The sequence below is a fragment of the Nematostella vectensis genome, chromosome 3 (genome assembly GCF_932526225.1).
Source record: "Nematostella vectensis chromosome 3, jaNemVect1.1, whole genome shotgun sequence".
Classification (NCBI taxonomy): domain Eukaryota; kingdom Metazoa; phylum Cnidaria; class Anthozoa; order Actiniaria; family Edwardsiidae; genus Nematostella; species Nematostella vectensis.
In genome coordinates, this window is record NC_064036.1 from 19,423,732 (window position 1) to 19,439,039 (window position 15,308).

The 15,308-nt window shown below is 39.4% G+C and overlaps 1 protein-coding gene and 1 pseudogene across 1 annotated transcript; both read left to right on the forward strand.

Moving 5' to 3' along the window:
• The first annotated feature begins 3,680 nt into the window (after positions 1-3,680).
• On the forward strand, positions 3,681-5,511 carry LOC116616067 (annotated as a pseudogene).
• Positions 5,512-9,689: 4,178 nt separating this feature from the next.
• Positions 9,690-14,745, forward strand: LOC116616072. The gene is made up of 8 exons (XM_032377872.2): positions 9,690-9,917; positions 11,273-11,325; positions 11,466-11,568; positions 11,638-11,789; positions 11,903-12,019; positions 12,811-12,880; positions 13,746-13,883; positions 14,418-14,745. Exons 1-8 carry the CDS (start codon positions 9,878-9,880, stop codon positions 14,588-14,590), a joined length of 846 nt encoding a protein of 281 aa, XP_032233763.2. The 5' UTR covers positions 9,690-9,877; the 3' UTR covers positions 14,591-14,745.
• Positions 14,746-15,308: the final 563 nt, after the last annotated feature.

Consider the following 15,308-nt stretch of genomic DNA (forward strand, 5'->3'; position numbering starts at 1 on the left):
CTCGGACACATTCAACCACAGGCAACCTATTTTCTTTAATGCAAACTGTGATTTTTAATTGTTTTCTATAATTCCTAGGTGATAGAATACAGATTCGAATTCCAGCTTTTGGTGTATTGTATTCATTCTTCTGGTTCACGAACACGACACACAAAAATAGCACTTATATATCGCTTATACCAGGTTCTAAGCCCTTCACATAAAAATTATACTATGTCTCCGCTTGGAACTAAGTAGCCTGCGTAGCAAGCGCAAAAAGAGCCAATCAAAAAGAAAAAAAAAAACGCGAGCCAGAGTGTGGAGCGCAAGGACAAGGCTTAAAAAGCAGAGAAGGCAAACTCTCTTCCCCGTGAGAGGAACTATTAGAGACCTTCAGGTGGTGGGCTACAATTGTTTTTAATAAACAGCTAATATCTTCAATTCCTTATAGAAGACATATTTTAAGAGCGATTTTCGCAGTTCTTTGAATTTTTGTTGAAGAATCCTTGCTTTATCAGATGATGCTAAATTAACTACTCTTTGAAGTCAAATTTAAATGTTTTATACAACTTTAGATGAGGTAATATTTTTACTTTTAAATAAAAATCTCGAAATCTGCGCGATGGATTTTAGTTGTAAATTCACAAACACTTATCAATACTCCAACTTGTAGCACACGAAAAGTCTTGGACTCCACATTTCGCCTCTACTGTACCCAGCAATCTGTGTGGGTGTGCAGGTATTTTTAAGGATATTTTTTAAATTTTTCGACGAACATCCATCATTTTTACCCTGAAGTACCCCTAGTGGCCCTAGCAGCTGCTTTGACTACGGCACCTTTTTCCCAAGTATCCCACCCCACTTCGCCTCGCTCTCTCTCCACCGTTAGTTCTTAGTTCTAGTTAGTCATGGCTGTGGACCAGAGATTGGCCTTACTTTTCCGTCTATATCTCATTTTTACTTTCTTACAAAAAAATAAGGTTACTATTTGTGACCATTGTGTTTGCACTAAAAATCGCAGCACTGGTGCTCTAGTGATCTGCGCACTGCTGGATTTCCACACTTTTGCTCTGTGCCCACCCTACAGTTATATCAGCACGTTCTTTAAAGTGTTTCTGTCAGCCGCCATTTTGCCATTCTAGCAAAACACAAAACAGTGAGAAAGGATCATCTCCATCGGCTGGTTGAGGAATCTTTTACGATATTTCCGATAGAATTTGATAGATTAGTATTTACAGCTTTTTTAATTATTATTTCGAAGTATTTATCAACTCATTAGTCTTGGGCTGCTGTGCTGTTCCCTCAGTAGTCGAGTCAAGTGTTCAGGCACCCTAGACTATCAAGGAGCGGTCGACATATTGTTGTCCCATCTAAATACAAAGACTATGAGTTGGAATAGCTGAACTGCATTTGTGTAGTGAAAAGTTAATTAGCGTTGTTATTACAGTATCACATTGTAACTAGGCTTGTTTTTGTTTGTTTGTTTGTTTGTTGTTAATGAGATGTTAGATGTTAGTAGATGTTGGGCTCCCTGTTTTTACCCATAAGGCCAGTGGGATTCAGTATAATTAAAGATGGCGGCTCTTTTAAACACTGGTACTGATCACACCACAACATGGGGGGATATAGCTAGATATAGGTGGGGTTTGCCAAATGTTAGGAGGAGCTATAGCCTAAATGACAGGCCAAATGTTAGGAGGAGCTATAGCCTAAATGACAGGCCAAATGTTAGGAAGAGCTATAGTCTAAATGACAGGCCAAATGTTAGGAGGAGCTATAGCCTAAATGACAGGCCAATTGTTAGGAGGAGCTATAGCCTAAATGACAGGCCAAATGTTAGGAGGAGCTATAGCCTAAATAACAGGACAAATGTTAGGAGGAGCTATAGCCTAAATGACAGGCCAAATGTTAGGAGGAGCTAGCCTAAATGACAGGCCAAATGTTAGGAGGAGCTATAGCCTAAATAACAGGCCAAATGTTAGGAGGAGCTATAGCCTAAATGACAGGCCAAATGTTAGGAGGAGCTATAGCCTAAATGACAGGCCAAATGTTAGGAGGAGCTATAGCCTAAATGACAGGCCAAATGTTAGGAGGAGCTATAGCCTAAATGACAGGCCAAATGTTAGGAGGAGCTATAGCCTAAATAACAGGCCAAATGTTAGGAGGAGCTATAGCCTAAATGACAGGCCAAATGTTAGGAGGAGCTATAGCCTAAATAACAGGCCAAATGTTAGGAGGAGCTATAGCCTAAATGACAGGCCAAATGACTAAATTCCCATTGGTGGTGAGTAACTCTGAAATTATATATTATAAATAACACTGTTATGTCAATTACTTTTATACAATAAATTAATGATTATTTAAATTCGTCAAATAACCATTTAATAGTCCAGTTTCGAGTTCCACTGAGGACGCATAAATACAGTGCAAGCCTTGGTTTCAATTGAATTGATAGCAAATATCAAATATGCAAATATTGATTGCGATATCATGAAGTATTCACAGGTTTTTACATTGTTTTATTCCAAATTATTCCAAGTTGCAGAGGATTCTCGCTGGTATCCGCATGAAATTTGCCTCAAGTCGAGGCTTACACTGTATTTATGTGGCTTACACTGTGTTTAGTGGTCATAGTGGAACTAGAGTTTGAGAAAATTGGGAAAAGACTTGCGCTAAGAGATCACGTGACTGTTTGGGTGGCAAACTAGCGCACGCTCAGACTTTTAGCAACAAAATAACAGATAATAAAAGCAACTTATTTCTGTTATTTAGTTAGCGCTTACGAAAAAATCCAGCATTTTTTTTTATCAGATAGGGTTTAGTTTTATTAAAAGATTTTTTTACATTTTCTAGTTGAAGGGCGAAGGTCATTTCTGTGATATTTTGGTTTGAATTTGCCACCCAGAAAGGTCACGTGATTCTTGGCGCGGGTCCCCTATTTCAACAATGTTTGTTATGTGCAGCATGTTTTTCTTAGAATCATCCAAAGATAACATCAGTAACATCAAGCACAGTGCATCAAATTACTAGTTCATCTTTGGTGTTAAGTGATTCTGGAATAATATATAATAATATGTATTAGAAATAACACCATCACATCAATAGACAATGTTTTTTATGTGCACCATGTTGTTATACCCTAGAATTATCCAACGTCAACGTCATCAACGTCAGTGCAACAAATGACTTGTTCCCCTTTGTGGTAAGCGATATTTATTAAAAATAACATTACATCAATAGAGAATCTTTCTAATGTGTACCATGTTGTACATTCCCCTAGATTCATCCGCAAGAAGATGGAGAGATGCTTTTGTTCATACTGGCTTGTGATCATTTCTAATCGTTCATTTTCTTTTATCTAGAAACTATCTCACAGCTGAATCGTCTAAGACTGGCCAAAGTTTCAACGAGGAGGAGTGGTCATTCAAGGTTGTAAAGTTTGTCTAAAATAAAGCACTTTCAGGGAATCCCAAAGCAGCACAATGGCATCGACTGCAGTGTTTTTGTCTGCCAGGTAAGCTACTTCTCTCTAGACTAAAACTATGACTGTCACATTCGAAGCCGCTAAGTAACTTATTTATTTCTGGAATTTTTGGCTGTTTGTTTATGATTGTGAAAACGCAAGCGGCTGGAAATGAAAGCAATTTTGTGATCCATTTATGCAGGAAAATAGCCGTCAAAAGAACTGATTCCGACGTTATACAAGAGTCTTACAAGATAAAGACGACATTTTAAAAGATAAAGAAAACGCCTTACCAGATAAGGACAACATCTTAAAAGATAAAGACGACATCTTAAAAGATAAAGAAAACGCCTTACCAGATAAGGACGACATCTTAAAAGATAAAGAAAACGCCTTACCAGATAAGGACGACATCTTAGACGACATCTTACAACATAAAGAAAAGGTCTTATCAGATAAAGACGACAACCTAAAGGTGCAATCTGAATTGGATGTCAAAGATGATAACCCAGATAGCAATGACAAGCCTTTTTTCCTGGGTAAAAGAATTTTGAGCGAGAAGGAATTAGAAGATTGCATAAAACGATATAAAGACCAAAATTTTTGTACGATCTGGAAAAAAAACACGTGCACATTATTATCTGCTAAAAAAAGGGCACCAAAAAGAGCGGAATCTAGTAACAAGAAACTTAAATACTACTCCATAGTTCTGAATTGTCTCTTCGGCAAAGCAAGAAAAAACAAAAAATCTAACTGAGAAATACCTGCACATTTAGACGGCTGTTCATTTGAAGTTTACTTGAGACTTTCTTCTGATGGAGAGGCACTCGAGGTTTTACGTATATGCGTTCAGCATACGCATGACCTATCTGAGCACCTCTACGACCCCAAACAAAGGGCGCTACTTGAACAAGAAAAAGAAAATGTAAGAGAAGCTCTAGCTCTTCAAGCCAGCTCCAAGTTAATCCAACAAAAAATAGAAAAAAACACTATCAAATCTAAAGCAATTATTATCCAAACGTGACACCGGAATTATTTGGACAGCGCTATACATTTCCTTCAGCTTCGGTTCGACGTCCTCGTCGACGAAGAAAATAATTTCAAGGAAATATTATTTGAGGACAAGAAACATGAAAGATATGTACCGCTCGTATCCCGAACTTCTTCTTGTGGATGCGGCGTACAAACTGTTGGAACTGAGGCTGCCAGTTTATCTTCTTTTGTGTGTGGATGGGAAAGGATTAAGCGGAATTTTTGCTATGTTCTTGGTATCAGATGAAACAAAAGGAGTAATTAAATTAATTTAAATTAAATTAAATTAGTAATTAATTCTTCTTGGGATAAAACCAAACCAAACCGCGATTCCTTTAAGGACTGTTTCCCACAGGCATCACTGGTTATATGCCTATATCACACCTTGAGGTCCTTTCGGCGCAAGGTTACTTGTGAAACGATGGGTATAACTTTTGCCGAGAGAATACATTGTCTTGAGACAAAACTTGCCTACTCGAAATCGAATACATTTATACAGAGAACTGAATACATTTATACAGAGAGAGCAGGCCCTCAAAGATATTAGGGTGCCGTGGACAAATAAAAAGGAGTCTACTGTAACTCAGGAAGAAAAAAAAATTAGACAAGAAAAGGAAGACAATGAATGCAAAACTAAGGAAGAAAAAGCAGCAAATTATGAGACGTACAGTAACATTAAAATGCTCCCAAAAATAAAGAAGAGAACGACCGAAGATGAAGTTACCGTTATAGGTTTACCGGCCTCCAAATGTAAAAAAAAAAATAACTCAAAAAAATATTATTCGTTTCTGCAAACTTTCAACCCAAGCAAACAGCCAAATAATTATTGAAAGCCTCACAAACAAGGTAGCTGCAGCGCAGGCTATAGCTGGCAAACGACTACTCAGTGACAAAGACCTCAAGACCAACTACCACGAAGTGGAATAAAAGATAAAGAAATAACATAATAAAGAAATGATTGATATATACAGGGCACAAAAATATTTCGAAGAATCGTCTTGGATAAATATCTTTAGCTTAATAGAAAAAAGGAAAAGCAACCCTTTCTGTTGTGCAGTTTGAACGAAGATTATATCAGGTAAAACGGAGTCTACTATTATTTGCGATCGTTGCCTGATATGGTCACATTTTTCGTGTACATCTTTAAAAGCAATGCCGAAAACAAGAAACTGGTTTTGTAAGTCATGCAAACTAGAGTACAAGTAACAAGTAACATTGGTAGAATAGAAACACTCTCCCAGTATCAAGAAATCGTATGTGTATTTACAGTTATCATCTTATACGGGAGTAACAGAAGCAATCTTTTCTCCTGGTATTCACTACATCTGCCCCATGCAACAGACAATCTTACTGTATATCGGCCTTTCCTGAAAAAAAGAAAGATTTCTTTTCTGGAATGTTCAGCATGCCCCGACTGTGCGAGCCCCGTCCATATACTTGTACGTTATTTATCTCAAGGAACAGTGCATCTTCTCCATCAAAGCCTCGAGCTTTGTCTCCATGTCCTTGTGCGGTGTTTTTTAAAGGAAAGGTGTATACCTTCCATTCGCGTAGGTGTTCGTAACTTGGCTGAGTGATATTACACCTTTTGCCTGCCCATCTTCGGGGTTAAGACGTCGTCAAATAGAAACTTGGCAACAATGAGCCCTTGGCAAGGGTGATACCCCGGGCTTGTCCCGATAATACCACATTTGTGGGGGCACCAAGATGCCCCTATTTGATAAGCTCTTCTCAGATAACAATCAGTTATTCCGAGCTTCGATTGCTGGTCGCGCGCCCTTGAGAGTATGTGTGTATATAAGACAAACATGACAGACTCAGTTTTTCGTAGATAATAAGAGAGTCACAAAACTGGGGCAGTGCGCGAGTTTAGAGTGCGGTCGATACTGGTAAAGGAGTATGACCATTTTCAATTGCAACTCGGATGTTGTGGTATTATATCTTATTATTTTCTTTTCGTGTAGCAAAAAGTTTGTACTGAAGGTTCTTACGTTTAAAATAGATTTGTTTTTTTTTCCAAAAATTAAGAGTAAAATAAGCACCCTAGACTATCCAATTTGTTTGCCAATAAAGCAAGGATAATATTATAAAGTCTATCGAAACTCTCATTGCTGGAATCACAAGGCAAATTCAGGCGCCCGTTTCTCGAAACTCCCGAAAATTTGCGAAATTAAGAAATAACAATTTCGCGAACACATATGCATATGTTCGGTACACACGTGCATATGTTCGGTACACGTGCATATGTTCGGTACACATGTGCATATGTTCGGTACACATGTGCATATGTTCGATACACCTGTGCATATGTTCGGTACACGTGCATATGTTCGGTACACACGTACATATGTTCGGTACAGATGTGCATATGTTCGGTACACGTGCATATGTTCGGTACACATGTGCATATGGTCGGTACACACGTGCATATGTTCGGTACACATGTGCATATGTTCGGTACACATGTGCATATGGTCGGTACACATGTGCATATGTTCGGTACACATGTGCATATGTTCGGTACAGATGTGCATATGTTCGGTACACGTGCATATGTTCGGTACACATGTGCATATGTTCGGTACACATGTGCATATGTTCGGTACACGTGCATATGTTCGGTACACATGTGCATATGTTCGGTACACATGTGCATATGTTCGGTACAGATGTGCATATGTTCGGTACACGTGCATATGTTCGGTACACATGTGCATATGTTCGGTACAGATGTGCATATGTTCGGTACACACGTGCATATGTTCGGTACACATGTGCATATGGTCGGTACACATGTGCATATGTTCGGTACACATGTGCATATGTTCGGTACACACGTGCATATGTTCGGTACACATGTGCATATGTTCGGTACACATGTGCATATGGTCGGTACTGTAAGGAGTAGGTCCTTTAGGAGAGATAGAGGATTCCAGAAAGGAGGAAGTGGGAACAAGACCAAAATTTCAAGACATTTTCCACTTTCTTTAAGGTAAAAGTAAACTTGTTGAGGTAGTGCATAGTGTTGTGTTAGCACACCTGGCAATAAATCCAGAACACATGTGTTATACACTCCCATTTACCAATATCTTATTCTTTCATGTATTCATTTCTGTTAATCATTGTTTGTATATGTATTTGTATAACCTCTTGGAGTGTTTTAATTTAACCCATTTTGTAGTAAACACTGGACCATTTTTATGAGTGCCTCCTATCCATGATAAATAATTCAAATGTTGGGTTTCAATCAGCGTATCCCCTTTGGTGTCATACCTCGATGAATCTGGTGATTCATGGAGGTAGAACCCATGCTGTAATTCATGTTTGTCCCCCATATAAGAAGCTGTACACAGATTATATCCCTCGCAGTCGGCACACTGCCAGCGCATGCCTTTAATCCCTTGTTGATGGCACTCACTGCATGATATATGAGAGTGCTCCACTCCTGAAAGAAGAAAAGCAATAAAACCAACTCTAGCAAAAAGGCTTAATCAACGATATAATCTTTTGGCAAGTTCCACTGTCAGTTTTCATAACTTCGCTTCTAACGTTAAATCCCCCTTGTCATCAAAGTCTATTATGTGCAACAAGCAAGCCAATGCCCTTATTTGGATTATGCACTTATTTACAATTTTACCCTTAGGCAAGGCGCTTGTTAATGGGCGGCAATTACGGTATGTCAGTTATGGTTTACTGTGAATTGTTCAATTTGCTGTACACCAACAAGAATAAGGCAATTAAACGAGGATGAACAGGTATGAGCAGGGAAAATGTAGAATATGCAACTTTGTAAACATGTGCATTTTGGAACGTTGCAATATACTTATTATGTTGTATTATGTATTTTATGTAATTTTTGCGGACATGTTAATCCCATTTCCAATCAGGCCCCCGCACAACTCGGATTCCTGCTCCCATTACGAGTATAAAACAACTGATTGTTTTTTCCCTACATAATAAACAGGCTAGAGTATTACCAGGGTCACAACTATTGACAAAATTACGATTTCCGGCAAGACTCTGTCACATGCAATTTATGCAATTTATCCACAGGTAGCCCAAGCTCTGCCAATGAGTAATTTGAGCCAGCTGGCTCATTGCATGTTAATAGAGAGAACAGAGATATATACTTTATGCTAATATTTGTCCATAAAACTGTAAAAAATCGCACCCAACTTGATGAAGGGGGGAGGGGGGTCATAGCGTATTATATGGTAAAGTTTTATATATAACGATCTTTCAATAAGGGATGACCAGCTTATTGACCCTTCCATGAGGTAACAGGCGCGGCCTGCGTGTCTGATGATGCAAATGTCAGCTACAAGGACTTGACGGGAGAAACAAAAGTATTCCCATCCTATCTTCTATCCCTGTGCCCATCAGGGGTGGCCTAAAAGAGTGCGTGGTGTGTTTAGGCGTGGGTGTCTGAAGGGGGGGCTATATGGTATGCGGGAATTTGTGACTGCGAAAGTGTCGTTTATAAGGGGTGCGAGTTCATTCTTATCACTTATTTTGATACAACTGATATTTTTCCCTGTCGAAATTTACCGTTTTCTGTGACTTAAAACCAGGTAATCCTGGACTAAGGGACCAACTGACTGATATCTCACGGGGATGTCACTTTTCTTGCTGGATATTCTTTTCGCGGCTAGTTGGAGATTTTTTCATCTGGATTTTCATTGCTGTGTCTTTTAGCCACAGGCTTCCCGAGTTTTTCTCTGAGTTTTTGGCTGCTTTTGGTGACTAGAAGATTTCGACAGGGAAAAATATCAGTTGTATCAAAATAGGCGATAAGAATGAACTTTTTTTAAAAAAATGATATCAAAGGGACGGTCCATTGAATAAAGACAACGAAGGCTATTTTACTCGCGGTTTTTTGCAGCTGAATTCTCTGAAAGAAACAGGCCCCCTAGAAAGCCTATGTTACTTCTTAATAGAATGACACCTCAATGTCGAAAGACAGGAACACAAAACCAATATTTGCCTGTTCAGCCGACCAAGGTCTAAGTCAGGGCTCTGTGACTTAACATGTAAAATTTCAGTGGCCGATTGCGTTCTTGTAAAAAAAAATCATTATGAAGTTATCTTTTTCCACTTCTTGTAATTCTCTGTTTAAAAGTGTAAGTCTTTGATTGAAAATTGTCCTAGCTACGCCCTTATCATGAGTGATAGATTTCGCAAGTTTGAATTACCATAACTTGCGGATGGCAAAGAATAGCTCTTTTGAAATAACTCAGCTGGAAAATCCCATTCTGGTTTGAGATGCTCATGTCTATCATAATCGTCACAACAATACCACTGATGCAAATCACTTTTGCTAAACACTAAACTTTGCCTCAACATAAGCTTTCGTCCAGTTCACAGTTAGCATGGTTATCTAAACATTTTTTGGAGTAGAATAAAATGAGGGACTTTAGCAGCGAACCGAGAAGCACTCAAAACGGTAGGTTCTAAACATTAGAATGACAATTCAACATTCATAGCAAACTGCTCAACTAAATTCTTTGGGACAAGTAAAGTGATTTTCAATTTGAAGCCGCTAAAAGGAAGGCGCTTATTTATTAACAAACAGGCTAGCTGTAATTTTTCATTTAATTGGCGGATCTGTAGTGCGTAATTTAACAACCCCGCATTCAGGCGTATTGGAGATGTGTTTATAGGTTTACAGTGGGTAAAACAATAAACACGTTTAATTAATCTTGCGATGAAAGCTTTGAAAATTGTGTTCATAAGGAATATCTTTGTAGGAAGAATGGCAATTATTATTATATTTTTTTTTTGGGGGGGGGGGATTTATTCTGCTTATTGCTATTCCCTGGTACTCGAAAACTATTTGGCAGGACAGATATTAGCTAGTCAAACAAGAGAAATTCATATAATCGGTTCTGTGGCTTTGTACCCTGTTTTCAACCTGTGCGAATCTTTGCTTTATACCCAATGGACTTGTCTCAATGCACTTGTGAACGTGACCAAATTAGAAGTAATATATCCGGACTAAGTGGCGCGAGATCAATACCAACTAACTATGCAGCAAGTAGAAGACAGTTTGTTATGACCGTCACTCTTCTCGATAAGATAAGTATGTGGTGCACTATATAAGGTGCACTATTATCATCTTAATGATTTCGTATTATTTTTGTCATCCTTCTATTTTTACGGAAGTGTGATGTGATTGCTCTGTATATTGTTAGGAATATTAGATCGTTCTCATAAAAACCTATTATATTTTTTAACTGTATAATTGTATTACTTATCAAAAGTGTAAAAGTGTTGTTTTATACTACTATAAACCAGGCATAAATTATTTTGTTTAACAAACAACGGAATTCTGTGATTTCCTGATCGAAATGTTTACACAGGAAACCGTGCTCGCAGTTGCAAACGCCGAAGTTAAAATGCAATCTTATTTTCTACATTAGCTTATTAATTCATTATTTATTAAATAAACTATTTCAAGAAACATTGTCAGTGCAACGGCAAATGGCGATTGGCAAATGGCAGTTACACAACCGAAGGGTACTATGTGTCTCATTATATTTCAACCGACTGCAGGAAAACATGGATCAATCATACCGATGTAAAGCATCGCTGGAGTATTTTCATAAGAGCCTTTCGGCCTTGGAACTGCTATTCGCCATTTGCCAATTGCCATTTGCACTGCTGACACTTTTTTTAATTAGATATATTCGCAGGGTATTTGCACCTCTGGTGTCGGCGAGGGCCGTGGAGTAACAATTTTGGAAAATATGAAAGCTGTATATTCGTCTTAGAAAGCTGTATATTTCTTTCTTTTTTTAGGTATTATTAATCAAGCGTTCTCGAAGAGTGAGGAAAATATAATTGAATCAAAAGTAAGTATGAAGCCTCTGGTTCCATGCTAACGCAGTGCAATGCATCAAAAGTATGATATTTCCCTTGAAGTTTATGGAAATAGATGGACATATATGGATGGTCCGATTGCTGAATGTAGTAACTTAAAAACGATCCTTAGATAAGATGTCTCCATTCAACACTCGACCTTAGTGCGCCAGAAATTCAATGCAGCAATGACAAAAGAGGAAAACAAGCGACTTTCACCGTCAAAATAAACCAAGGTACAATCATTTGAAAACACATTTAATCTTTTGCTTCGGACTACTCTAGTTTCCAAACCGGTTTTACAGGTATTTGTGGGAAAATAGGAATCAAACTGGTACGTGGGATGTGCCAAATCGACGAAGAGAGAAGTCCAGACGAGAATGGGATATTTGTGCAATGCGTAAGGCCAGGAAGCCCATCAGAAGGAAAACTTATGCCCAAAGACCGGATAATAGCAGTGAGTTTTTACGCAACAACTCGTTGTGTCTGAATCAATGTAGCAAAACGTCATTGAACATCCTTTAGATGTTGTGTTTACATGTTTTCTTATTCAGATTTTGATCATTTCAGATTAATGGTGTCGATTTGACAAATCTGTCTCTTCGTACCGCTGAACAACATTTAAAGAAATCTGCTGCCAGCAGGCGACACGTCACTTTAACTGTAGAGAGATCAGAAAGCAACAGAGTGAGTAAAGGAGAGGATCTTAAGAGAAGATCTCAGGGTTCCATAAATATAAGATAACAGTAGTGTGTGCGAGCATGTTATCTTACTTTTCAAGAGATCGTACTCGTATATTAGAGACATTAAATTTTTCAGAATAAGAGACATTTAACGTTTTGAGAATTAACCGCAAACGGCAAACCGCCGCTAGCCATCACCGGCTCAAAATTTTAAGTAATTGTGCAAATTGTCAATGGATATATATTATTTCAAGAGTCAAATGATTAAGAACACTATTCATGGTCTCAAACGAGAGCTCATAGAAAATTTGAGGGGAAAACTGCTGAGGTAAGTCACTTACCGCTAGACGGTGCTCCACAGGTCAAAACGCGAACCGCAGACTGCAAACCTGACCGCAAGGCCTTTCCACGTGACACCCAGAGGTTTGACGTTTGCCGTTTCCGAAAAAAAACGCGGTGCTAAATGTTTAATTATATCTCAGGGTTAAAATCACAGCAAACGACATGTTCCCCTTTCTTGTGGATGCAATGTAAAGATCAGATCACATCAGAAGATTACAGATGAATATCACAGGAGGAGATCAGAAATTACGCCACCCTCTCTTGTAAAAAAGTAATGTCGAAACTATGGTGACAGACACAAAGTCAAAGGCCGAATGCGTTTAACCTATCTTATTTTTGGCTCTGTAGCTTAAAGAATAAACTCACATGAACGGGTGGAGCAAAGTGAAGCAACCGACTCCATCCCCCAACCCATCCGGTCCACATACGCAACTTATTATACTTTTCTAATAGGTGCAGTGTCAGACATCAACAGAGAGCTACAACCCACCAGAGATAAATCTTAAACAGCATTGGCTACAAGGTGAGCAAATAGAAAATCAAATCATTAGCAACTGATCATAAACAATGGGAAGTGAGCCCATAAAATTTGCGAGCCCTTTTTGTCTATCCGTAATCTAACCATCCCAGCAATAGGCAATCTTTCCTCCGCGCCCTGCTTGGCAAGGCTAACGCCTTGTGCCCCCTGTCAATGCCTTGCACACCCTGTCGATAAAGGCCCTATATGGTAAGGCAAACACGGCTTGCGCGCCATTTTTGGTAAGGAGAAGATGGCTTGCGCGCCTTATTTGGGAAGACAAACATGGCTTGCGCGCCCTACTTAGTAAGGAGAATATGGCTTGCGTGCCCTATTTGGGAAGACAAACATGGCTTGCACGCCCTATTTGGTAAGGAGAACTTGGCTTGCGATCCTATTTGGGAAGACAAACATGACTTGCGTTCCCTATTTGGGAAGACAAACATGGCTTGCGCGCCCTACTTGGTAAGGAGAATATGGCTTGCGCTCCCTATTTGGGAAGACAAACATGGCTTGCACGCCTTATTTGAGAAGGAGAACACGGCTTGCGCGCCCTATTTGGTAAGGCGAACATGGCTTGCACGCTCTATTTGGGAAAGAAAACATGGCTTGTAAAGGAGAACATGGCTTGTGCGCCCTATTTGGGAAGAAGAACATGGCTTGTGCGCCCTATTTGGTAAGGCGAACATGGCTTGTGCGCCCTATTTGGTAAGGAGAACATGGCTTGTGCGCCCTATTTGGAAAGGCGAAAATGGCTTGTGCGCCCTATTTGTGAAGGAGAACATGGCTTGCGCGCCCTATTTGGTAAGGCGAACATATCGAAACATATCACATCCACACGTATGACGACCATTTTTGTCTTGTTACGCAGAGCTCGAGGCCGTGTTTAATGTCTACGCATCACATGACCACATGCGAAAAAGAGACTTTTTCAAGGCACTTCGTCTGTTTGGCTACGAGCTACCCGAGCCGGAAGTGCATTTGTACATGGCCGATCTCGGACTGCTGGGTAGGAGATTTTTCAACAGTGTATCTGTTATGTATGGATGTGAAAGCCACATCCTATAATATTATAGTCTCTTGGCCTCGCAATTTGCTACGCTGAAAATTTGCAAGATATGGGTCTATAGGACCATCACCTACCTTGTCACACTTTGTTCCACTTCCACCATAGCCCTGTCCCTCCTTGGCCTCGATACTCGTGGTGCTGAATATCTGTTATGTATTGATTCATGAAGCCACCCCTCACCCTAAAAACCACATCCCACCGCATTATATTACCATTTGGCAAAGAGAGACAGTGTTGGACTGTAATGAGAACACTTTTAATGCAGGACTAGTGTTATATTTTTTGGCTTGTTTGTGCGTGATCTGGCTTGTAGAATGTCCAGCCGTTTGGCTCATTTTTATTAAGTTTGTTGTTAAGGGTGCCTCCGTAGAGCCTGGGACTATTAAGGAGTTTATTTGCGTTATATTACGGTAACTCTCAATAGTAATTACGGCATACCAACAAGAAATTAAATGTTTATTTTGATGTTTCAAGGTTCCAGAAAGTTGACATTCCAAGACTTTGTAAAACTGATGTCAGAGGTTGTGACCGAAGAGGAACATGGTAGAGAATTGATGGAGATATTCGGGATGCACCAGGTTAACGGCAGGGGCGCGTCATGTGAGTGCGGTGACATGGAAAGGACTACCGAGCACTCGTATGCATGACGACACCAGAAAACCCGGCAACCAATCAAGAGTCGAGTTTTCCTTTAGAACAGACGAGAGAGTAAAAACAGAGAGTAAACAAATAAAAATCCCTTATAATTCTATGAAAGATTTCCTATGAATTGAAATTTAAAATAAATAAATCAAAATATAAACACCTTGTCGTGAAATTTCTATGGGACGCCAAGTGTATCAGATTAGGTTAGTTTTTAAGCTTATTAGTTTTATAACATGCTGAATTTGCTGAAGAGTTCAAATTGTAGTACAAATTATAGACTGTTATGTAATTCCCAGGTTTATAAACAGTGTCCGGCCTTGCCTATGGTTAGGAATTCTGTGGACTAAGAAATTTTGCCTTCTTTTAGAGAGGCTAATAGATATCTAAAATCTCGCTTATTCGCTTTCCTTTTTGAATCAGCTCGAGTTTAGTGGGATGATATCGATGACTAGCTGTTATAGGCGGTTGGAGTTATCGGGACCCCGTGAGGATAGGATCATATCGATGACGACCTTTTAGAGGCGTTTAGAGTTATCGGGACCCCGCGAGGATAGGATCATATCGATGACGACCTGTTAGAGGCGGTTAGAGTTCTCGGGACCCCGTAAGGATAGGATCATATCGATGACGACCTGTTAGAGGCGGTTAGAGTTATTTGGACTTCGTGAGGATAGGATGATATCGATGACGACCTGTTAGAGGCGGTTGTAGTTATGGGGA

Coding starts and splice junctions, on each gene's coding strand:
- LOC116616072 (XM_032377872.2), top strand. CDS start 9,878: ATGAGGGACTTTAGCAGCGAACCGAGAAGCACTCAAAACG. Junction 11,326..11,465: donor AAAATATAATTGAATCAAAA/GTAAGTATGAAG, acceptor AACGATCCTTAG/ATAAGATGTCTCCATTCAAC. Junction 13,884..14,417: donor GGCCGATCTCGGACTGCTGG/GTAGGAGATTTT, acceptor TGATGTTTCAAG/GTTCCAGAAAGTTGACATTC.